Source organism: Lacerta agilis, chromosome 2 (genome assembly GCF_009819535.1).
Source record: "Lacerta agilis isolate rLacAgi1 chromosome 2, rLacAgi1.pri, whole genome shotgun sequence".
Lineage (NCBI taxonomy): Eukaryota > Metazoa > Chordata > Lepidosauria > Squamata > Lacertidae > Lacerta > Lacerta agilis.
Window position 1 is genome coordinate 109289497 of NC_046313.1, and position 25284 is coordinate 109314780.

General features: G+C 47.7%; 2 protein-coding genes across 5 annotated transcripts in view; one reads left to right on the forward strand and one right to left on the reverse strand.

Annotated features, from left to right (window-relative positions):
• The window catches only part of AGPAT1 (1-acylglycerol-3-phosphate O-acyltransferase 1), a 35567-nt gene extending 15748 nt beyond the window's left edge, over window positions 1–19819 (forward strand). For 2 of the 4 annotated variants that reach the window (XM_033142441.1, XM_033142439.1), the window contains exons 2-7: window positions 8571–8760; window positions 12309–12442; window positions 14224–14399; window positions 15632–15727; window positions 18303–18375; window positions 18830–18972. In XM_033142441.1, coding sequence (XP_032998332.1) covers window positions 8571–8760; window positions 12309–12442; window positions 14224–14399; window positions 15632–15727; window positions 18303–18375; window positions 18830–18972 — 812 coding nt within the window. Of the gene's footprint in view, window positions 1–2460; window positions 2516–8570; window positions 8761–12308; window positions 12443–14223; window positions 14400–15631; window positions 15728–18302; window positions 18376–18829 lie in introns of those variants that run through there. The other 2 variants (XM_033142440.1, XM_033142438.1) reach the window with 2 other exon arrangements.
• A 2939-nt stretch (window positions 19820–22758) lies between these two features.
• EGFL8 (EGF like domain multiple 8) overlaps window positions 22759–25284 on the reverse strand; it is a 31472-nt gene continuing 28946 nt past the window's right edge. Inside the window, exons 9-10 of the mRNA XM_033142434.1 lie at window positions 25032–25173; window positions 22759–23945 (exon numbers count right to left, since the gene is read on the reverse strand). Of these exons, the coding sequence (XP_032998325.1) occupies window positions 23896–23945; window positions 25032–25173 (192 nt within the window). The 3' untranslated portion in view covers window positions 22759–23895. The remainder of the gene's footprint in view (window positions 23946–25031; window positions 25174–25284) is intronic.

A 25284-nucleotide genomic window follows, 5' to 3' on the forward strand; every position in this document is an offset into this window, starting at 1 on the left:
CCCAAGAGTCATCTAGACCATCCCCCTGGAATTCAGGAATCACAGCTAGGGAATCCCTGGCAGGGGGCCATCCAGCCAGACTGCCCTCTTTCCCCCTTTCTTACAGATGCCCCTTTTGAATCTCTGCTTATCTGAAAGCTGCTTGAGAAATCTTAGTTTGTTTATGAAGAATAAATAAAAAAATAATTAGTGGTCAGATTTGTCTAACTTTGTTTCCCCCAGCCGGGTACCCTCCAGGTGTTTTTGAACTACAGCTGGGTTGGGGGCTTGCAGAAGATGTGGTTCAAAACATCAGGAGGTCACCAGGTGTCAAAGGGCGAGACGCACCATCAACATTGGAGTTAGCTCTTTGTTAAAAAGGCAGTCTTCACAGACTAATGAAGTGTCAGGACTAATGAGCATTCTGATTAGGTCTGGCCCCATGAATCAGTTGCTGAGACTGAAGGTCTCCCCACAGCCATCTAAAAGTTTCCTCCTCTCCAGGGTTTCCCCCAAGCAATCGGAGACTGAGCCTGCATGCAGCCAACCTCTCCTCTGCTCTTTTCATGCCTCTCTTGGTCCTGGGAGACCAGAGGAGAGGAGAGCTTGTCGCAGCAGGGTGGGGAGACTCACCTCTGCCTCTTGATTCTTTCCTCTCCTGCTTCTGATTCTGGATTTCTGCCACCGACTCCCCCCACTCACTATGCCCTGTTAGCTCCTCAGCTTCAGACACCACCACCCCAAGTCTTCCCCCTCTGACCACTCATCGTTGTCGCACCACCTCTCCACGGGCTCTGCTCCCCCCCCAGTGGTTCCTCAGCTGGTTCCTCCCACCATTCCTCTGCATCCACCCAGCCCATAACTTCACGCTTGGTGCGGGCCGCTTTTTGCGATGGTTTGCTCTGTTCCCAAGATCTCAAGCCTCTGCCCCCTCTGTTGCCCTCAGTGGCAGTTGTGAACGTATAACTTAAGTTATGCTGGAGGAGACTCTTGAGAGTCCCATGGACTGCAAGAAGATCAAACCTATCCATTCTTAAAGAAATAAGCCCTGAGTGCTCACTAGAAGGACAGATCCTGAAGTTGAGGCTCCAGTACTTTGGCCACCTCATGAGAAGAGAAGACTCCCTAGAAAAGACCCTGATGTTGGGAAAGATGGAGGGCACAAGGAGAAGGGGACGACAGAGGATGAGATGGTTGGACAGTGTTCTTGAAGTGACTAGCATGAGTTTGGCCAAACTGCGAGAGGCAGTGAAGGATAGGCGTGCCTGGCGTGCCCTGGTCCATGGGGTCACGAAGAGTCGGACACGACTGAACAACAACAATTTCTCTTTTAAAATCAAGACCAGCGCCGCACAAACAATCTGAAAGCTTAATCATCAACGAACCCCGAGTAATAATTAATTAATTAATTAATTAATGGATCTTTTTGCAGTCCATGGGTCTCTCAAGAGTCTCCTCCAGCACCATAATTCAAAAGCATCAATTCTTCGGCGACCAGCCTTCTTTATGGTCCAACTCTCACTTCCATACATTACTGCTGGGAAAACCATAGCTTTAACTATACGGACCTTTGTCGGCAAGGTGATGTCTTTGCTTTTTAAGATGCTGTCTAGGTTTGTCATTGCTTTCCTCCCAAGAAGCAGGCGTCTTCTAATTTCGTGACTGCTGTCACCATCTGCAGTGATCATGGAGCCCAAGAAAGTAAAATCTCTCACTGCCTCCATTTCCTCTCCTTCTATTTGCCAGGAGGTGATGGGACCAGTGGCCATGATCTTAGTTTTTTTGATGTTGAGCTTCAGACCATATTTTGCGCTCTCTTCTTTCACCCTCATTAAAAGTTTCTTTAATTCCTCCTTTTAATTCAAAAGAGAAATTACAGTGTCCTTAATGCTCATCCTCGCTGCCTTTTTTTTTTTTAAGCCTTTGATTAACGAACCAAATATTTCCACGTTTCTGCCAGAGCTTTCAGTGGCACCTCTGTGCCGGAAGCAACAGCTTCAAATGCCGCCACTGGGCTGGAGGGGGATAAGTTGGAAATCTCACTATCTCTTGCATGAAATCTCACTATCTCTGGCATGAAGCAGGAATCTGTTTCCTACATTCCATCCCAATGTGGTATGTGTGGTTTTTCCCCCTCTTCCTCTCCCCATTCCCAAACCGCCCTTGGCATGCAGGGATCTTGCTGGGGCAAGTTTGCAGCTTGGTTACCCAAGAGAAATGACACTGAACTCAACGTTCTCCTCCTGGCCTTGTCTGAAGAAGCATCTGTTCTGCCAGAAGCAATGTCTCAAGGGGAAGCCGCCCCCCTTTTTTTTAATTGCATGGTCCTGCCCATCTGGAATCTAAAACCCAGAGGCGGCTCCTCCTCCTCCTCCTCTTCCTGTTGGTCAGAAGTTTCATTCTCTTTGACCAGACCAGATCCCCAGTCCAAGATATACAGGTATCCATTTCCCCACTTGCCTGAGTTGGAGTGGAGAGTCGCAGTTCCTTCCGGTGGGGAAGAGACGCTTTTCTCAAGCCATGTGGTGTCATTCAGGTATGTGAGGATGAACTTTAGTTCCTTGGAGAGAAGACAGCTCAGTTTGTAGAAGCCGAGACTCTTAATCATGGGTCTGGGCCCCAAAAGATTATTGCATTGCAGGGGGTTGGACTAGATGACCCTTGGTGTCCCTTCCAGCTCTATGATTCTATGAAATAAAACCCCAAAGTTTAACTGTATACCCTGTGCCATCGCTATAATAATCTCAGTGCGTCCGCTCATGGTCAGATGGGCGCAGGATATTGGTCATCCTGTAATGTTAGAACGGTGGGGAAAGCTTTGGAAATCAATGATGAGGTTCGCTGCATGTTAATATTAAAGAAAACATACTTAAAATGCAGTACAGGTGGTACTTAACTCTAAAATGTATACAGTGGTGCCCCGCTAGACGAAAATAATTCGTTCTACGAGTTTTTTTCGTAGAGCGAATTTTTCGTCTAGCGAAGCGGCAATGGAGCGTGGAGGTTTTCGTGCTAAAAAATAATAATTTTTTTCCGTCTTGCGAAGCAGCCCCATTGACTTTTTCGTCTTGCAGGGCAGCTTCCGCTAGACGAATGCCGTTCGTCTAGCGAGTTTTTCGTCTAGCGAGGCACCACTGTAAAAATCTTGCCAATAATTGCTGGCGTTGTTGGGAAACCAATGGAAATATGTACCACATGTGGTGGACCTGTAGAAAGATTAAGGAGTTTTTGGAATATAATATATGATTAACTTAAGAAACTTTCGGGAATAACCTTCCTCAAAAAAAAACAGAGGCCTTCCTCCTAAGCATTTTGGGGAACAACATCCCAGAAAACGTAAAAGATACCTTTCTATAGGGAGCTGCCGCTGAACGAACACTGATAGCGTTGAATTGGAAGGGGGAAGAGCGCTCCGAAGGTAAAAGATTGGCAAACCAAATTCCAGGAGTATGTTGAGATGGCCCAACAGTTAACCAACAGTCTGAGAGGGAATAACAGACAGCTCTTTGTGTTGAAATTGGAGAGATACAGAATGTACCTCTATAAGGCATTAATAATGGTATAAAGTCTGTGCCGTCCTTTGAGTGATCCTGGAGGCAAAACAACTGCATGTTACAAGTTGAGGCTGTGTTCGGGTTTTTCGAATGTTTTGGAAACAATAAAGAGGATAAAAGAAGAATGTCAAGTACTTTCACAAGCAGAAAAGGAATGCTCATTGGAAAAGATAGGAAGTCTATAATTTAATTTTTAAAAAATATTTTTTGTTTTTTTGTTTTTTATTTCTTTATTTTATTTTATGAATAAACTTTTTGAATATATATATATATATATATATATATATATATATATATATATATATATATATATAGCTTTGTGATCATACTATTAAAGTACATTGGAATAGTTCTGTATAGTTTATTTGTGAAGCGATAAAAGAGAATGAGTTATATGAAGGACGAAAAACGACATGAAGTTTCTGTTTTCAAATATTTTATTACTGGTAGTTTATGGAACAATATGGAAAATTTGTAAATTATGCAACTGACAGTACATTGATGAATGTTAATAATAATAATAATAATAAGGATTAGTCATTTGTGGATCAGAAAGAAAGAAAGAAAGAAAGAAAGAAAGAGAAAGAAAGAAAGAAAGAAAGAAAGAAAGAGAGAGAAAGAAAGAAAGAAAGAAAGAAAGAAAGAAAGAAAGAAAGTTCATACCAAGAACAAACTTAGTTGGTCTCTAAGGTGCTACTGGAAGGAATTTTTTTATTTTTTATTTTGTTTTGACCATGGCAGACCAACACAGCTACCTAACTGGAACCAAGAGGGGTTTTTTAACATTTGAGCACCTTGAATTGGGCCTGGAAACTGTTGTGTATTTAGCAGATTAATTGCGCTGCAGAAAGCGTGCTGGGGAGACCACAGGTTCAGGAAACAATGAAGAAACGCAAAAATATCTTTGGCTTGGCTTTAATTACAAAAACACCTTTAGCCTTCTCACCCTTTGCCTTTTCCTGCAAGACCAATTGCAGTCGTTTAACAGTCCTCAACAGGTTTTCCACACCCATCAGCCAATCACCCATTCCCCCCACCCTTCTGAGTCATACCCCTCCCCACCCTCTCACTGTATATAAGGGTCTGGTGACTTCTGTTTCAGTGTATCTGAAGAAGTGTGCATGCACACGAAAGCTCATACCAAGAACAAACTTAGTTGGTCTCTAAGGTGCTACTGGAAGGATTATTTTTTTTTGTATTGAATCTATAAGTATGACCCATTCATCGACCCATTCACTGGGGTACTGCTCTCTGTATACTATACCCAATTGCTGACACAGTTTAATTAACACAACTTAACAGCACCTGCTATACTGTTTTCACAGCTGTAAAACTAGGTCATGATATTTACTCTGGCCTTTAAAGAGATACACATCTTGGGAAACAATAATGAAACTTAATATTTAAATAAACCATTCAACCGCAACAACCAGTGCCACTGTTTTAAAACGGATGTTGTGCAAGATGCAAGCAGAACCGCAGCTGGTAATCTGGGCACTGCATTTTGGACCCCTTGAAGTTTTTGAGCTGTCTTCAAGGGCAGCCCCATGTAGGGTGCACTGCAGCAATCTAGTCTGGAAGTTACTGCAGCATGCAGTACAGTGGCCAAGTATCAAGTGGCAAACTCTCAGGAGCTGGGAAAAGGCACACGTGTGTGTGTGTGGAGAGAGAGAGAGAGCGCACAAACAAAGGAACGCAGGGCATAATTTGGCAGCTTGCTTCCTAGCATGGGTGGGTTGCTGGGAGCATGGTTGGAAGAAAACTTGGATTCCTTGATGTGTCGTTGCAAACTTCTGATTTGCTGGGCAACTGCCCAGCCTGCTTGCCAGCAGCTCTGAGCTTTTCCCTCCGTCATACAAGAGAGGAAGAGGAAGAAGAAGAAGAAGAGGAGTTTGGATTTGATATCCCGTTTTATCACATCCCGAAGGAGTCTCAAAGCGGCTAACATTCTCCTTTCCCTTCCTCCCCTACAACAAACACTCTGTGAGGTGAGTGGGGCTGAGAGACTTCAGAGAAGTGTGACTAGCCCCAGGTCACCCAGCAGCTGCATGTGGAGGAGCGGAGACGCGAACCCGGTTCACCAGATTACGAGTCTACCACTCTCAACCACTACACCACACATCGTTCCCTCGCATCAGTGCCTTGCACTGCCTCTCTTGTTTTTCAGTGCACATTAGCATGATGGTTTCGAATGACTTAAGCCCAGGGGTGGCCAACTACTCACAGAGTTAAAATCTGGCAGTGATCTACCCCCTTTTGGGGGTTCAGGTCAAAGTTGTTTTTTTCAGGGAGGAGGTAAAATGTTGAGCTTTTTTTAGGTGAGCCACAGTTGTTCAGCTTCTTTGGGGGGAGCCAGTGATCTACTGCAGACCTCTAGTGATCTACTGGTAGATCACGATCTACCTGTTGGACATGCCTGACTTAAGCCTATGTTGCAATAGTGCTGTGGGAAAGTGGGTGGGTGGGTGTTTTAAAGCTAGATTGTGCTAAAAATATTTGGAAAGAATATTATTATTATTATCATCATTATTATTATCATTTTATTATTAATTTTTATTGAATTTATATACTGCCCTATACCCTGAGTTCTCAGGGCAGTTCCCAGAAGAAAATCAAAATATAAAACCACAAATTTATATAATCAAAATAAAAACAACCCAATAATTGTCCCTCCCAAAAAGCAACCCACATTTTAAAAGGGCGTAGTAGGATATCAATCAAATCAACCAAAGGCCTGATTAAAAGGAATGTTTTTGCCTGGCAAACCTCCCTGGGAAGAGCATTCCACAGACAGGGAGCCACTGCAGGGAACGCCCCATTCTCGTGTTGCCACCCTCCGGATCTCTCGAGGAGGCGGCGCACGAACGAGGGCCTCAGAAGGTGAACTCAGGTTCCGGGTAGGTTTATATGGAAGGAGCCGGTCCTTGAGGTGTTGTGATCCTGAACCGTCTAAAGCTTTATAGGTCAAAACCATCACTTTGAATTAGGCTTGGAAACTGTTTGGTAGCCATTGCAGTCGAACCAGGATCGGTGTAATAAGCTCAAACCGTCTTGCTCCGGCGAGCAACCTGGCCACTGAATTCTGCACCAGCTGAAGTTTCTGAACTGTCTTCAGAGGCCGCCCTACGTATAACGCATTGCAGTAATCTAACCTTGAGGTTATCGGAGCACAACAATAGTTAGGCTATCCCTGTCCAGATAAGGGAATAGCTGGGCCACCATCGGAAGCTGAAGGAAGACACTCCAGGCCACCTGAGCCTTGAAAGACAGCAAAGGATCTAGGATCTACCCCAAAGTTACAAAACTGCTCCTTCAGAGGAAGTGTAACCCCATTAAGAGCAGGCGACCTCCCACCCATCTGGTCTAGGGAACCACCGCCTAATAGTGCCTCAGTCATATCTGGATTGAGCTTGTTTGCTGGCTCCCATCCAGTCCTTTACCAAGGCAAGACACTGGTCCATAATAAATCTGGGACTCAACTACAAAAAACAGCATTTTGAATGTGTTGGAAACATGCAACGCCAGATGGCGCTGGAGAGCAAAAGAAGTTCTGTGCGATTTTCCATAGCGTTTCCCCCTGTGTGTGGATCCACTCCTGGTGAAATCTCAGGTGCCACGTTTGTTTGTTTGTTTGTACTTGCAACGAACTGCATAAAAACACTTTACTCCTGTAGTTCATAGGACAGAAGCTTGCAGAATGGTGTAAATTAAGGAACCTGCCACACTTGCTTGTCAGAGAAGATCTCTGGGTGTGGACTTTGGGTGGCCTCAAGGCAGAATTTTGCACAGCAAAAACCTGCCCATTAAAGACGGGCTTATAGGTCTTCTCTGAGTGGGGAATGGTGCCTTCTAGCTGTAGTTCACTTTGCCATGCACCAAGCTTAAATGGTGAAGATGCAGAAGGGTACATCAGAGTCATGATCACATACGAGTTGCTGGGTATCCCTACAAAATAAAAAAATAAAAAATAAATCCTTCCAGTAGCACCTTAGAGACCAGCTAAGTTTGTTCTTGGTATGAGCTTTCGTGTGCAAGCACACTTCAGATACACTGAAACAGAAGTCACCAGACCCAGTAGAAGAAGAAGAAGAAGAAGAAGAAGAAGAAGAGTTTGGATTTGATATCCCGCTTTTCACTACCCGAAGGAGTCTCAAAGTGGTTCACATTCTCCTTTCCCTTCCTCCCCCACAACAAACACTCTGTGAGGTGAGTGGGGCTGAGATACTTCAGAGAAGTGTGACTAGCCCAAGGTCACCCAGCAGCTACATGTGGAGGAGCGGAGACGCGAACCCAGTTCCCCAGATTACAAGTCTACCCCTCTTAACCACTACACCACACTGGCTATAGTGAGAGGATGGGGAGGGGTATGACTCAGAAGGGTGGTGGGAATGGGTGAGAGGCTGATAACTGCGGTGTTCCCTAGTTCAACACATCCCTTGGTACAGCTATGAGCTTACTTGGACGTCTTTGGCCAATCCCCATATCCTTGCGATGCCTCGCTCCCAACCAATGGCTGTGCCAACCCAAGAAGTGAAACAAACACAGTGTTATGAATGCTTTAACTTAATTTCATGATTTTGTTGTTATGTCTATACATTTTTACAGAAACTGCTTTTACGGGGGGTTGTGTTTGGCATGCAGCGTTTGCAAGAATCCAAAATATCTATTGATGATTATTGTTTTGACCATTTTAATCTCCGAGTTTTAATCCATTTCAGTCTGTCGCTATGCTAACCTTTTGACAGTTTTGAATTGTTGTTAATTTTATTTGTCGTCACTTTTCAAAAAACTTCCTTGAGGGCTTTTAATAAAACAAAAACCCAACAACAATCAAGCGGTGCATAAATTTTATGAAAATTTATATGCTGCTTAATTGCAGCCGTCTCTCAGCAGTGTAGGATAAGTGTAACAAATACGACAGAGATTTAAAAAAAAAACACCCAACGAAAAGCGAATTATAAAATGGAAGAATGGCTTTAAAATGGCTGCTGAAATAGAAACGGAGTTAACTCTTTCCCTCCTCCCTTCCCCCTGCAGGGACAATGGAGATTTCGCTGGGCCAGGGGCTCCTCATTTTGGTCCTGGTGGTGGTCCCGCTTCTCTACGAATGGAGTACCACCTTCAAGTACTTTTGCAAGATGGCGTTCTACAACAGCTACATCCTCTTTCTGGCCGTCATCGTCATCCCTATTTGCGCAGTCCGTGGGCGCAATGTGGACAATATGAAGTAAGTACAAGAGTTTGTTTGTTTGTGTGTATTTGGCTGTTTGGGAGACATTCAGATAACTCATTCTGCTAGCGCAAGGATTTTCGTTGGTGCAGTGGGACTCTCTCTGTCCCTTTCCACCTTCCCCAAATCTGCTCCAGAGTGTTGGGGTGGGAGGTGGGGAAACCCCGTAGAAAAGATTTAAGGGGCGCATGGGTGAGGGAGGCTTGGGGAACAATGTTCTTCCGTGCCAAAGGAAGTCCCTGTGCTGGCGGGATGTTCACATAGCGCAGTGGTGGGTGTTTGGCCAGGGCGGAGGGGAGATGACGACTCATAAATCTTTTGTTGGAAGATTGGGCATGATTCGGCTTGCTGAGAGAGGAGAAAGAGGGGGAAGGAAGTCAAATTTAGAAATGTTAAATTGATTGTAAAGCTAATGAAATGTATAAACTTGAAAACTTCCTGACAGTGAGAGCTGTTCGACAGTGGAATTTGCTGCCAAGGATTGTGGTGGAGTCTCCTTCTTTGGAGGTCTTTAAGCAGAGGCTTGACAGCCATCTGTCAGGAATGCTTTGATGGTGTTTCCTGCTTGGCACGGGGTTGGACTGGATGGCCCTTGTGGTCTCTTCCAACTCTATGATTCTATGAAAAGAATAAATTAAAACTTAAGAAGAAAAGAGAGAGGTTTTTTGGCATGGGGTTAAGGCAGGCAGAGCTCCCAGACAATCCCTGTGCCTGTTAACTGGAAGGTTGGTGGTTCGAGACTGGCCAGGGACGGCTGTGTGCAGGATTCTTGCATTGCAGGGGGTTGGACTAGATGACTCTCAGGGTCCCTTCTAACGCTATGATTCTGTGTAGCCTCTTGACCTCTTTTCTGGCCTCCCTGTCCTTTTTTAAATTCAGGCGGATATATCTTAGGTTGCATCCTGTTTACAACTTCCTCATGCTTCCTCCTCAAGGTGAGAGGTCACCTTGAATCTATCATCGGAAAACAGAGAAGCAAGCATGGCTCCCTTTGTATTCCTTAGATTACGTAGTTAAGTTAGAGCTGGAACACTTTTCTATCCAGGTTCTGAGCTTTCCAGAATAAAGCTATTTTTCTTACTCTGCTCCGTGTGCGATTGCTACAGGTGACATCTTCTCTCTAACCAGATCCACAAGTTGTACAATGCATACTCTGCATGCCAAAGAGCTCCAAGAGGCTATTCGTTTCAGTTTCCATAACTTTGGTATCTCTGTGTAACATGACTTAAGTTTTGGAGTAGGAATGGGCAGAAGGTAAATTGGGTTCTACTGGTACATCTCTATGAGCGATTTATTCCGAAAGCATTTAATGTTTTTAAAATCTCTTAAGCGTTATGCAATCTGGGGGGAAAAACGATGTCTCCAAAATACAAACCTATAACCAATAAAACCGCAGGATAAAACACATATTAAAATTATTAAAAGGGTTGGGATGTATCTTTGGTTGAAAAGCTTGGGAATAAATTTAATAGGACTGGGGGTGGGTGGGGGGAGATCTGGATCTGAATGGTGTGATTTTGTAATGTATTTGAACGAGGAAACTCGCAACAGAATACCCCCATCTCTGTATGCTGCTATGTGGAAATTATAGCTCTTTGTGCTGCTAGATATAGTAAGAACAATACTGACACTTGTTATCTCTTTACACTTTGTAAAGAATAATTCCTGCATTATTTGTGCTGTGCCTGTTACTCTCTGGAACTGAGGTTTTTTTTTTGCATTTTAAACTATGCCCTTTCCGAGTATTTATAGATAAAATCAGTTTAAGGCTTTTTCTGCTCTGCACCCTTCCTTGATGACTTTTGGCCTAGCTGGAATGTCTCCACGGACTCTGACAATGCCTCTTGCTTCCTTAGATTAAGGATAAGAGCAGGGTAAACTAGCCTACTGCACAAAGGTAAATTTTGCATTAATTTTTTTTCTGCCAACTTTTTGCCTCTGGCCCTGGCCACCACTGACTTTTGGCCTCCTGGAAGGACCCAAAAGAACAACCACCACAAAATTCATTGTAAACAAAGAGGTACCTAGACGTTCTGGCCACTGTAACCTGGGTTTAAGGTCCCATTTGACGATCAATTTACATATCTGAGACTGCGTAGGGGATGAGGCGATCTTTTAGGTAAGTGGAATGCCACAGGGAGGCATCTTGGACTTCACCTGCGGCACCAAAATGTCTTGCGGCAGCTGCTCCTAAGATGAGAGCCAATGACAGCAATAAAAACAATTTCTTGCTGCTTTGGTACTGTATTTTGAAAAGCGAAAGCTGCAGTGAACAACACTAGCCTCTAGAGGGAGCATGAGCACTCCGGACACCTCAGTCCCTCATAAATTATTTTTGACTGGAAGCTTATTATTTTATTACCATTTTTTATCATCAAAAGATCTCAGGGCAGTTCACAAGATGAAAACACAAATAAATAGCTAAACAGCAACAAAACAGTAACCCCACAGGTGCTAGAACTTTATTAGCACAAGTTTGGAAACAGCAACAGATCCCAACTATAGAAGAATGGCGGCAAAAAATGGCGGGATATATGGAAATAGCAAAACTGACAGCTAAAATTCGGCGATCGGGAAGCGAAGCATTTGAAAAAGAATGGGGAAAATTTTGTTATATTTAAATAGGATGTGCAGAATATGAATTGTAAAATAAAACTCATGGCTTAACATATAACTCTTCATTGGAGGTTGAAAATGTATAATGCAAAAAAAGAAAAAGACAATATGTAGATTACAGATTAAGAAATTAATTTAGAATATAAGATAAAAACAATAAAGAAGTGTAAAACCGCGAGAATTAATTAAAAGGAACAATAAAACAGAGGAAGAAGGGGGGAAGCAGGGGGGATGAAAGGGGAGGGGTGTGGGGGGGGTTTAAATGTTGGTCGGTTTGTACTGTAAGAAGAGTGGAGCATATAAAACGTAAGGTGAAGTATAAATTGTAATGTAACCCTACGCAATGTAATATAAATGTAATCTATAAGTTATATGTATGTATGTCAAAAAATAAATAAAAAATTATGGATAAAAAAACAACAAAAACAAAACAAAACAAAACAGTAACCCACGCTCCCACAAATGCATTTAAAAGGTTGTGGCATATTAATTAGCCAAAGGCCCAGTTGAAGAGGAACGTTTTTGCCTGGCACCTAAAGATACACAGTGGAACCTTGGTTCTCGAATGCCTTGGTCCTCGAACGTTTCGGCTCCCAAACGCCGAAAACCCAGAAGTGTTCCGGTTTCCGAACATCTATTGGAAGCTGAACGTCCGATGCTGCTGTCGGCTGTTGTTTCCACGGCGCCTGCGCCGGTCGGAAGCCGCGCCTTGGTTTTCGAACGTTTCAGTTGTCGAACAGACTCTGGGAACAGATTACGTTCGAGAACCAGGGTTCTACTGTATAATGAAGGCACCAGGCAAACCTTCCAGAAGGGAAGGTGGCAAAGTGTTGTTGTTGTCGTCGTTGTCATCAGTGACTGATGTGCAGTGAGGTACGGAAGTCGCAGGTGAACAGGTTTTCTCCTCTCTTTTCTTTTCCCATCTCCAGGATAATCCGGTTCATGATGCTACATGTGAAATACCTGTACGGGATCAAGATTGACGTGCGGGGGACAGAGAACTTCAACATCAAACAGCCTTATGTGATCGTGTCCAACCATCAGAGCTCCCTTGACTTGCTCGGTGCGGCTGGGTGGGGGGGAAAGGGGGTCTGGGTAGTTGGCTGAGGGCCACGTGGCCAGAATGTGAGTAGGAAACCCCTTGTAGCCTCTCCCGCCAGCCCATTTTACCATACCACTCAATTATTAAGAGTTCCTGCCCAATTGAAAGCAATCTTCATTGGTTTCTAATCAGGTGCAGGGAGACTTTGGACCCCTAGATGTCCATAGAATTGTAAGGTTGGAAGGGACCCATGAGGTTCACCTAGCCCAGTGCTTTTTGCGGATGGACGCATACCCCAAAACATTTTGTGAATCTTAAGTTTGGCCTCATTGAGGGGCAGTATTTCAATATGAGAAGGAAAACAAGAGTACCCCTAGTCGAATGAAAATAGAAAATTCTTTCCAGTAGAGTTTGTTCTTGGTATGAGCTTTCGTGTGCATGCACACTTCTTCAGATACACACTTGTTCAGATACAGTGTGCATGCACACGAAAGCTCATACCAAGAACAAACTCAGTTGGTCTCTAAGGTGCTACTGGAAAGAATTTTCTATTTTGTTTCGACTATGGCAGACCAACACGGCTACCCACCCGTAACAAGAGTACCCCTAAACATTTTTTTTTTTTAAGGAAAAAAAGCACTGACCTAGCCCAACCCCGTGCAGTGCAGGTATAAATAAAATTATTATTATTTATTATTATTATTTTGACCAACGTGGGGCTCGAACCTGCGACCCTGCAATTTAGAGTCTCGTGCTGAACTACAACAACTCCCATCAGCCCCAGTAAGGGTGGCCTACAGCCAGGGATGGTGGCTGTTGGCAGCCAATAACCTCTGGGGAGCCAAAGGTTCCCCACACCTGATTTGCAGAGTTGGGAAGGCATCATCAAAAGTCGTCTTCTTCTTTGGCGACCACACGTAGTCAAATAAGATTGTCTGCCATAAACACGGTTTTTACAGTGAGTCCACGAGTGACCGTGGAGGCCAATTCTGGATCCACACGTCCTTCCACAGTGGGGACATAGGTTTCCGGGCGGGAGTTGATCACGGTGAGGGTTTGCTAAGCGTGCCTTCATCTTAGCACGTTTTTCCCTTGCGTCCTGAGTTCGAGTGTCTTCAGAGCCCACGACACCTTTGGTGGGTGCTGTTTTCCAGCTGGAGCACTCATAGGCCAGTGTTTCCCAGTTGTCGGTGTTTATACTACATTTTTTAGATTTGCCTCGAGAGAGTCCTTAAACCTTTTTTGTCGACTACCATCATTACACTTTCCATTTTTAAGTTCGGAATAGAGGAGTTGCTTTGGAAGACGATAATCAGGCCTGATTATCAAAAGTAATCTAGTCTGGGATAGCCAACCCTCCAGATGTGATTGAACCATAACTCCTGTTCCCCTTGACTGCCATCTGCTGAGAGTCAAAACAACATCCAGAGGGGACTGCATTGACTGCCTCAAATTTTGGCTGACCTTTTTAGTTGAATTTCATCCAGGAAGGGTGAAAATGTTTTTTTTTAATTTGCTTTTACACCCCAGTGGGGAAGCTGTGGCCCTACAGAAGGTTCTGAGGCTCCCAACAGCCCCCAGGCAGCATGGCCTAGTGGTGATGGGAATTGTAGTCAACAAGATACAAAATGCCACAGACTCCCCACCTCTGGTTTACTCTGGCTGGGCACTTGCTGTGCCACCAGGCTGTGGTTGCCCCCCGACTGGTGTTCTGGCACATAGTGGGCTGGGCAGCCTTGATCTGTTGCCGTGGCTAACCTCCCCGCTTTCCTCCCTCTCCACTGCCCCGCCCCGCCCTGCAGGGTTGATGGAAGTCTTGCCCGACCGGTGTGTGCCAATCGCCAAGAAGGAGCTGATGTACATGGGCACGGTGGGGTTGGCGTGCTGGCTAGGGGGCATCATCTTCATCAACCGCAAGAAAACCGACGACGCCATTAGCGTCATGGCGGAGACGGCGCAAACCATGCTCTGTGAGGATGTGAGTGCTGCTGGAGCGGGAGAGGAGGGCTGCCTGCATTTTGGGGAATCGTGGAGGATCTGGAGGCACAGGGGAGTGGGAAGAAGGGATAGCGAAGTGGGATTGTGTCTGTGTCGTGGCTGGGATGGAGCAAGAGAGCTAATATCGATTATCCCCCCCCCCAAAAAAAAAATCTGAAGGGCTTGTGCCTGAATTTCCCACCGTACTTAAATGCTAACTTGCTGGTACAGTCCTTTTGGGCAGAGTGGGGAGTTTGCCATTGTAGCGTTCAGCTCTTACAGTGGTTCCTTGGTTCCCGAACGGCATAACTATTGAATAAATTGGCTCCCGAACGCCCCAAACCTGGAGGTAAGTGTTCCAGTTTGTGAACGTTTTTCGGAAGCCGAATGTCCGACGCAGCTTCTGCAGCTTCTGATTGAGTGCAGGAAGCTCCTGCAGCCAATTGGAAGCGGCGCTTTGGTTTTCGAATGGTTTCGGGAGTCGAATGGACTCCTGGAACGGATTAAGTTCGAGAACCAAGGTACGACTGTGCTGGTACAGCCTCCTCGGTGGGTGGAACACACCATCTTGGAGTGCACAAGGTGGAGGGAGACGCTTTTGTAGGAAAACAAACCGGCCTCAAGCTCTCTCCGTGTTAGCAAACGTCCCGCTGGGGCAAGTTGTGAGACTGGCCCCCTAGGCAGGGACAAACCCTGGGTGTACTCCTGGCTACTCGAGTCCAGGGGCACATTGATATGCGATTGTTCCCCAGCGTGAAGAACAACACACACAAGCCATTAAGGCTAAACTATTTTATTATAGATAAGATGCAGAGTGTGTCTCTGCTTGCCAGCTCAGTAAGTCAGAGAAGGACTTTTTGGCTTTCCTCTGCGCCAATTTAGCCGCCTGCTAAATCGACAGCGCTGCAGGCTGGAGTGTGTGGATTGCGACATCAATTTGGCCGAACGGACCCTCCGTTTTTAGAGGCAGTGTAGCTCCAGATACAAGTTTCCAGGACCCAAACAACAGTAGAGGGATGTTCTGCTCATGTGCTTCTGCTTGGGAAGCATATTCTGGGCCGGATCCAGGCCGGGCTCTTCGTATGGTGGGTTCTTGTGCTGGGTCTCTAGCAGCCACTGGGGAAAGCTTTTCAGCTTGGGGAATGGAGGGCACAGAAAGGAACCGCTTTAGCTGCATTTGTGCAGCCTGCAGCTACTTAAGCTCCTTCCTTTTCTCCTCTGACCCCCCTGCAGGTTCGGGTCTGGGTGTTCCCCGAGGGCACCAGGAATCACAACGGCTCCATGCTGCCCTTCAAGCGGGGTGCCTTCCATTTGGCTGTGCAAGCCCAGGTAGGAGGTCCTTCCCTCTTTTGGAGGTTGGAGGATGGATGGCGGCTAATGGATTGAGGTTGAATCCTGACAAGACAGAAGTACTGTTCTTGTGGGACAGGAGGCAGGCAGGTGTGGAGGACTCCTTGGTCCTGAATGGGGTAACTGTGCCCCTGAAAGACCAGGTGCGCAGCCTGGGAGTCATTCTGGACTCACAACTGTCCATGGAGGCACAGGTTAATTCTGTGTCCAGGGCAGCTGTCTACCAGCTCCATCTGGTACGCAGGCTGAGAACCTACCTGCCCACAGACTGTCTCGCCAGAGTGGTAGAAGAGAAGAAGAAGAGTTTGGATTTGATATCCCGCTTTATCACTTCCCGAAGGAGTCTCAAAGCGGCTAACATTCTCCTTTCCCTTCCTCCCCCACAACAAACACTCTGTGAGGTTAGTGGGGCTGAGAGGCTGCAAAGAAGTGTGACTAGCCCAAGGTCACCCAGCAGCTGCATGTGGAGGAGCGGAGACACGAACCCAGTTCCCCAGATTACGAGTCTACCACTCTTAACCACTACACCACACTGGCTCTACTACACCACACTGCATGCTCTAGTTATCTCCTGCTTGGACTACTGCAATGCGCTCTACGTGGAGCTACCTTTGAAGGTGACCCGTAAACTACAACTAATCCAGAATGTGGCAGCTAGACTGGTGACTGGGAGTGGCCACCGAGACCATATAACACAGGTCCTGAGAGATCTGCATTGGCTCCCAGTACGTTTCCGGTCACAATTCAAAGTGTTGGTGCTGACCTTTAAAGCCCTAATCAGCCACGGCCCAGTATACCTGAAGGCGCGTCTCCGCCCCCATCGTTCTGCCCGGACACTGAGGTCCAGTGCCAAGGGCCTTCTGGCGGTTCCCTCGCTGCAAGAAGCAAAGCTACAGGGAACCAGGCAGAGGGCCTTCTCAGTGGTGGCACCTGCCCTGTGGAATGCCCTCCCATCAGATGTCAAGGAAATAAACAACTATCTGACTTTTAGAAGGCATATGAAGGCAGCCCTGTTTAGGGAAGTTTTTAATGTGTGACATTTTAATGTATTTTTAATCTTTGTTGGAAGCCGCCCAGAGTGGCTGGGGAACAAAAAGTATATTATTATTATTATTATTATTATTATTAGTCGTAATCCAGCAGGGGTGACCTCTAAGCAAATGCACATGGCGTGTGTCTTGTTATGGTTGCAAAGCAGCAGGTTAAGAGCCAGGAAGCCACCTCCAGGTCTCTCCTCCGCCACTGACTTGCCAAGCGTTCTCTGCCACACCACTTCCTCTCTCTTTTGGCCTTGACCTCTCCCATTGGCCAAACGGGGATAATTGTACCAGCCTACCTTGCAGGGCTGTTTTGTAAAGATTATCAGGAAGATGTACGCAAAGCATGAACCAGGATCACTGCTTTTATTTTTGGAAGCCAAAGAAAGGTGTCTTAGAGAGAGTCAGAATATTGGTCTGCCTGACTCTGTATTGCACTAAACCAGGGTTTCCCAAGGTTGGGTCTCGCGACTGTTTTCGGACTACAACTCCCATTATCCCTAGCTAGCAAGGCCAGTGGTCAGGGATGATGGGAATTGTAGTCCATAAACAGCAGGAGACCCAAGTTTGGGAAATACTGGCCTAAACGGACTGTCAGTGGGTCTCCAGGGTTTCAGAGGCAGAGTCCTTTCCTTTCATGGAATTGTAGAGTTGGAAGGAACCCCCAGGGGTCAGCTAGTCCAACCCCCTGCAACGCAGGAATCTCAATCGTATAGCACATGGTTATAAAAGCAGATGAAACCAGTGCTGCTATAAAACAAAACCGCTCCAGAGAGCCAGTGTGGTGTAGTGGTTAAGAGCGGTGGACTCGTAATCTGGGGAACCGGGTTCGTGTCTCCGCTCCTCCACATGCAGCTGCTGGGTGACCTTGGGCTAGTCACACTTCTCTGAAGTCTCTCAGCCCCACTCACCTCACAGAGTGTTTGTTGTGGGGGAGGAAGGGAAAGGAGAATGTTAGCCGCTTTGAGGCTCCTTCGGGTAGTGAAAAGCGGGATATCAAATCCAAACTCCTCTTCCTCCTCCTCCTCCTCCTCTTCCTCTTCTTCTTCTTCTTCTTCTTCTTCTTCTTCTTCTTCTTCTTCTTCTTCTTCTCCAAGTCGAACGGAACAGAGTCAATGCAGGAAAAGAGGTGGGCACCGTTAAGTGTAAAGAGGTGTGTTTTCTTAACAAAAAACTTAGCATTCCTATGGCACTATTCAGAGAATCTGGTCTTTTTTCCAGTCCTTGCAAAGGCCTTAATAGGTTAGACCACCATGACAGGAGAGATAGAAGGAAGGAGGGAAGAAAGAGCTGGAGAGGGAGAGAGGGAGGGAAGGAGGTTTTTCTCATAATGCTGGAACCCTCTTCATGCAGCGCACAGCTAAACTCTGGGATTCGTTTCCCAAAAGATGTCACAACAGCCACCAAATTAAAACAACTTTTAAAAGATGTTTAGACACCTTTTTTTAACAGCCCTCCCTGAAGTGTATCATCTTTTTGTCTTCTTCCTGCTCTCCCTCACTCCCCCCCCTTTCCAGGTTCCTATCATCCCAGTTGTGATCTCATCGTATCGGGATTTCTACAGTAAGAAGGAAAGGCGTTTCACCACGGGTGAGTCCAGCCTCTGGCTCCTTTTCCTTCCCTTATCCCCGTGGACAAGGCTGGTTCTGACAAACCTTTGGCTACTCACTGGCTGTTGTGGCAGGGTCTTCTGAGGGTGGGTGATGTAATTTTGGGGGTTAAATGGTTTTGAGTGTTTTCAGTGCTTCTTTCAACAGGGCTACTTAGTTGGGGTTTTTTAAAAATAGGTAAATCAGTAATACATTTTTAGTTGTATCTGTTTTAATTTACACTGTGAGCTGACTTGGGAGGAAAGCGGGAATATGAAATTAGCAGGCAGATAAATGAAAATAATTAAATACCCCCCGCCCTGCTTCTTTGCAGCTTGCACACTTAACACTTTTCTTTTTCTTCCTTCTCTCTCCCTTTCTGCCCCCCCCACCTGGTCCGGCTACATCCTCACGGCCTCTTTCTGCTGCCTCCGTCTCCTCTCCCCCCGGCACAGGGCGCTGCACGGTCCAGATCCTGCCCCCCATGCCTACGTGGGGGCTGGGGGCTGAAGACGTGCCGGCACTGACAGATCGCGTGCGCCAGGCCATGCTCATTGCCTTCGAGGGGCTCTCGGTGGAGCTGGGTGCCCCGCAGTGACCCCGCTTTTACTACTTCCTCCCTCCCAACATCCGGCCCTAGAGAGAGACAAGAGAGAGAGGAGCTTATGGGGTGGGGACTGGGAACAGCTTTGCGCCCACTGGGACGGGGGCCATGGCAGAAGAGGGCGACGTTAAACCCCCAGCGGCCAAGCCGGGACCAGGAGTGGCAGAGGCGTTCGTTGACAGGAGCAGCCCACACTACAACCAAACTCGGGAGATTTGCAAGCTGGGGGTGGGCTTAGCCTGGCCACGCCCACAAGGAGCCGCAGGGGCGGAGTTGATCCCAGCCACGCCCGCTTCCACCTTTTGGACCAGAATCCTCCCCTCCCACAACCAGGTAGATGGTGCAGCCAGGTCTTCTTCCCCTCCCCATTTCTGTGGATGTGAACTGTTCCGCTCGAGCTTCTCGGACTGGACCACTCCAGCCCCCTGTTCTGGGGGCGGGGAGCATTTTGTGGGCTTGACCCTACAGGTACCGTATAAACAGAACCACTCCTTGAATCCTGCAAGAGGGAAGGTCCACCCCGGCGCACCTCTGGGGGACGAGATGGGCGCAGGGGAAGGTTTCGAGTGTGAACACTGCAAAATGTGAAGCCGGGTTGCGGGCCGGTTGCAAACACCCCGCTGGCCTTTCACGAAGGGTGTGTGTGTGTGTGTGTGTGTGTTTGCGTGTGAAATAAGGGAGACGGAATGGGCACGATCGATCGATCCGCTACATCTTGCCTGTGGTGGGAGCGAGGCGGCAACGAACCCACTCCAGAGCTTCCCGAGGAGGGGAGCTGTGCGGACTACGACCCACCTGGGCCTCGGACTGAGCAGCAGCTCTAATAAAACGGTGGACAAGACTACCTCCCTCTGTGAAAGGGGCACGGCGAACGGGGGAACCGGGGCTGGGTGGGGGGTGGGGACCACAGAAAGAATGTGACTTTGTATTGGCTCTTTTCAGTCACCCGGTGGGTGAAACGAGGGAGCGAAATAGCAGCTTTGCGGGGGGGGGAGGTTGCGGTGTGTCTTGCGGGGAGGGGGAGGGGCTAAAATAATATGGGCTGACCCTGTGGAACCCAGTTTATGGGACCAGCCCTTGACCCAATTGATGTGGGGCGGGAATTAGGGATGCTGCTTTGGGGAGAAAGCGAGAGCAGGTACGTGAGAAGGCGCCCGTTTCCCGACAGCCTCTCGGGGCCTGTTACTCTTCTCCTCTCTCGTGTTGGTTAAAATATTGTAACTGCCCTGCGAAGGGGGGGAAGCAAGCCTGCCATTATCCGAGCTGCGTCAACGTGGCAGCCTGCTTTCCTGGCTCCAGCTGGAGGCATCGGTCTGGTCTCGGAGATTGGCAGAGGGGAGGTACGTGTGCGTGCTCCCTCTGTGGCAAAGGCTGAGGTCTTGGGACAGGGCATTGGGGAAGGGCAACCAGTGTTTGGATGCGGGGTCACTAAGCCAATTTTTGGGGTGGGGGTGGGGGAGGGGTGCACAACATGGAGGGGGCTAGTGGCCTGAGGCTGGTGCCCTTTAGCCAATTGGGCCAAGCAGGAATTAAAGCGTGGTGGTGGTAGTTGATGCGGCACCCTTCAGCTATTACTGGACTACAATGCCCATCATCCTTCACCACTGGCCACGCTGGCTGGGGCTGATGGGAGTTGGGGTATGGCAGCCGCTGGAGGGCACCTCGTTGCCTGGCCTACTCCAAGGCCTCAGGCAGAGAAAAAAGCCTTTCCCAGACCTGTTCTCTCTAGCCCTGGGGCTGATGGGAGTTGTAGTCCAGATGATCGGGAGGGCGCCATGTTGGTGCCCCACAAGGCCTGGGATGGAGGAGAGACGAATTGGGGGCAGCCGGGTGCATGCACTTCCTGTGCATGCTTCCTGGGACTGGATTGGATTTCTGTGTGCAGCTATATTTTTTATGAGGGTAGGCCATTAGGATTGGGGAGAGGCTATAATTTTGGGGTGAAAGGGGGCAGGTGGAGAGACCCCCTCTATTGTGGGGGGCAGGCGTGCTTGGGGATCTGTTTCAGGGAGCGTGCGCTTGTTCAGGGGGTGGGTGGGATTTTGCCAAATATTCCCTGCTTTGGGGGGAAGAGGGGCGGCTGCCTCTGCTCCTCTCCTGCCTTTGGGGAATTTCCCCCCTTGATATATTTCTGTCCTCTCCCCAGATGAAGACCCAGTTGCCTATCCCTCCTGCCAGATGCCCTTCCCGGGGGGGGGGGGTTGATGTCAGGGTAGCGTCGATGTGGGGAGGGGGCGATGGGCAAAAGGGGCATCACCAAGTCCATGTTCCTAAGACCTTCCTGCTTTTAATAAAGACCCTCAAACAAGCCCCCTCCATTGCAACGCGTCTCGCTCTGTGTCTCTAGCAGATAAAGGTGGGGTTTTTTTGTGTGTGATGGTGGGGTCCTATAACCTTTGCCCTTGGCACCTTTTCGGAGATGTTAGGGTTGAGCTGCAGGCGAAGCCTTTCTGTGCATCTACTGCAGACGTTACCAGAATTGCAGCTATTTACCTGTGGATAAAAAATGGAAAGAGAGCTGTGGGATTTCCCCCCACAGGCGGTAGTGATGGCCGCACACTGGGGTGGCTTTACAAATGGGATTAGACAGATGCACGGATAATATTATCATTAATATTTACATACAGGGCTTCAGCCCTTTGTACCTGAAGGAGCGTCTCCACCCTAATCGTCCAAGCTGGACACTGAGGTCCAGCTTTGAGGCCCTTTTGGCGGTTCCCCTATTGCAAGAAGTGAGGTTACAGGGAACCAGGCAGAGGGCCTTCTCGGTGGTGGCACCCACCCTGTGGAACCTCTTCTCGGATGTCAAGGAGATAAATAACCAAACTTTTAGGAGACATCTGAAGGCAGCACTGTCTAGCAAAGTTTTTAATGTGTGGTTTTTATTATTAATTGTCTTTTTGTTGGAAGCTGCCCAGAGTGGCTGGGGCAACTTAGTCAGATGAGCGGCATATAATAAAACTGCTATTTTTTTTATTCCCAAATAAATCCAGCTGCAGCAGTTCATTCCAATGAACAATTATTAACTGGATCAGAATCTTACAAGAGATGTTGGTTCTGTGGAATTAAAATGGCATCTTTCTCCAAACAGGACTGCTACCATTCAAGAAATTAATAAGTGGCCTTTTATTTGTTTGTTTTTAATAAAAGGAAATTAACTGTGTCAAAAGTGCAGCTTGAACAATATTCTCTTGCCCAGAGAGCTGTCCCCTGGGAAACTCTGCGCCAGGTTCCCACGACCCCCTAATTCACTTGGGAAGACAAGCAAACTAATGCCAGAGTGCTGGAAAAAGCAAAGATCACCCGTGTCGAAGCAATGATTCTTCAACAACAATTTCGTTGGACTGGTCATGTTGTTCGGATGCCTGATTGTCATCTTCCAAAGAATGGAAAGCAAAATACTGGTGGACAACAAAAGAGGTTTATAAAGACACTCTCAAGGCAAATCTTTTAAAAATGCAGTATAAGCATTGATAATTGGGAAACACTGGCCTGAGAGCGCTCCAATTGGCGAACAGCCTTTAACCAAAGGTGTCATAGACTTTGCAAAAGCACGAACTCGGGACAAAAGGGAGAAACATGCTAAGAGGAAGGCATGCTTAGCAAACCTTCACCGTGATCAACTCACATCTGGAAATCCATGCCCCCACTGTGAAAGGACGTGTGGATCCAGAATTGGCCTCTACAGTCACGGACTCACTGTTAAGACTGCGTTCATGGAGGACAATCTTACTTGGCTACGAGTGATCGCCAAAGAAGAAGATTTTAAAAAAATATTATCATGCTTTGCTGCGAAAGATTATGCCATAATAAAGCCATTTGTCTTTCAGATGCTGCAACATGCAATCGTAGCTCGCCCTGTTGGAGACTGAGCTCAAAGGTAGCATACACAGGTCTAGGGTGAGTTTCCAGGCAGAGGAATTGAACGCAGATTCATAGAATCATAGAGCTGGAAGAGACCACAAGGGCCATCCAGTCCAACCCCCTGCCAAGCAGGAAACAGATCTTTCCCTAGTTCCAGTGTTGGAAAACCTGTGGCCTTCCAGATGTTGGATTTCCAGCTGCCATCAATGCCCACACCACCAGCCGGTGGGGGAGAGGTCAGGGAAGATGGGAGTTGCGTTGTCCAACAACATTGCAGCTAACTTGGCAGGGACAGCGAGATCTCAAAAGCAAATAAGCGCCTTCCGTTGTTCACGTGTGGTTGGAAGAAGTACAGGGTTGCAGGGAATGTGGTGCAGAACGCGATCATTAGCTTGTTAAGAGTTTGGTGCATTTCAGAAGAAAGGGAGTTTGAGAGGAGTTAATTCTGGACTGCCTGTGGTTGAGAGACCAGCCCAGGATAAACAAGGTGATGGAGAAACAATTGGCGTGGAAGGGAGGTAATCCAAGAAACAAGAGAAATTCAGGCAATGAAATATCAAGAACACCCCAGGCCGGCCACATTGGATGCTAACACTTTTAAATTCCACTGACTTCTGTTGGGGGCATTAAGCACGTGCTTAAGATTGCTGTCCTTTGCATAGTTAACTTGGGAATAATCTACTGGTTGCAGGATTTGCAAGTGAGCCAACACGCATAGAAATTCATTGTAAATCTCCCATTGAAATCAAAAGTGCTCAATTTTCCTCTTTTTTTGCATTGGCTGTGAATGACTCAAGAATTTGGTGTGGCCGTGCTTCAAATTCCTCCAGAAGAATGCCGTGCGACTCAGAAGCTTGCTTCCATTAGTTAATCCGTTAGAGGCCTAGCCCTTGCTGTGCGTATTTTGCTTTTAAGTAATGAGTGGAGTGTGCCCAGGGAGGAGATGTTAAACTGAAGCTTCCTAGAGCAGTAACCACCAGCCCAGAGTTGGGAGCAGGAGGTGTTGGTGGTGGTGGGTCTGGTTTCCCATCAATCGAGTCCAGGACGCAGCCATCACCGGGCAATGTCGTAGCCAAAGCCATTTTTACCGTTTTGACAGGCACCTGGGAGCAAGGAACCCAGAAGGAGGGGAAAAAATGAGGTTTGAAAAGTGAAAGAGACCCCCAACCACCCCTGACACTAGAGGGAAAGCACATTCATATAAATAGTCGGCAGCTATTTATAATTAAGAGTTTCAATAGTCGGGGAACAGCATTCAGCGTTATCTGCACATAGGAGGTCCCAATATCCATGGCATCTGGGAGACAGCTCATTCTGAAACCCTGGAGAGCTACTGCCAGCCAGTGTAGACAGTATTGAGCCAGGTGGATGACTGGTTTGAATTGCTATAAGGCAGCTCCCAATAATACGTGGAGGGGCTTGCGCATCCCACCAGCAAGTCAAAATCGATTATCTGCAAGGGGTGACGTGGGGTGGAGGGGTGAATTGAGCTGTAGCAGCCAAAGTGCCTGAAAGCAATGTTTCCTAGCCCAATAGGAAGCAGGGGGATGCATGCAAAAAATCTGGTTTCCTTGCAGAATGTTCCAGTTTCAGTCCCCAAGGCATCTACAGGTAGGGGAAAATACACTGCTTGAAACTCTGGAGAATTGCATGCGGCCCTTGGAAGGCTGCCCAGAGAAGAATGCAACCCTCAGAATGAAAAGCATTCCCCACCCCTGAGCCAGCCTGTTATTGCCTCAGGTCTGGGGGGGGGGGGGCACCTACGGCCCTCCAGACCAGTGCACTTGGCCCTTAGGACTCTCCTTAGCCATGCCGTTGCCCCGGGTTGCACCCTCGCCTGCATGAAATCATTTCCCTCCCGCGGATGGCACCGGCCCATCCGTGAGGCAGACTGCAGCAGGTGCCTCAGGCGGCAAAATTCTAGGGGGGCCTCTGCCACCGCTGGAGAAGTGAGTGGAAGCGGCCGCAGCAGCTTCCGGCGAACTCTCGCAAGAACCTAGAAGCCCCAGCTGTGTGACCCCATATGTGTGGCTTCAGTGGAGAGGGCAAGGAAGGGTGCAGGGCACACATGCAAGGTGGCACCTTCCTGTTTCGCTTCAGGTATCGAAACAGGATGGGCCGCCCCTGGGCCGCCAGGCATGTTCCCGCCGCCAAGGTTGTCAGGACGGCACGGCCTTTCTGATACTCACAGTCCCCCAGTTTCTCTTCGAGGAAAAGCAGCTGGTCGCTGAGCGACTCCACCTGGTCCAGGTACAGCAGGCGACTCCAGAGCTCTTTCAGCTGGGCGGGCTCCAGGGAAGGCGGCAAGATGGCGATGGCACGTTCCAAGCGCTGCAGGGGTGGGATGGGGAGAGGAGGGCTGCAGGGCAGTTGTGGCAGGGGCCCACTGGGACTGATAGGATAGAAGGTGGGGAGCCAGCCAGTAGGTGGCGCCAGAGGCAG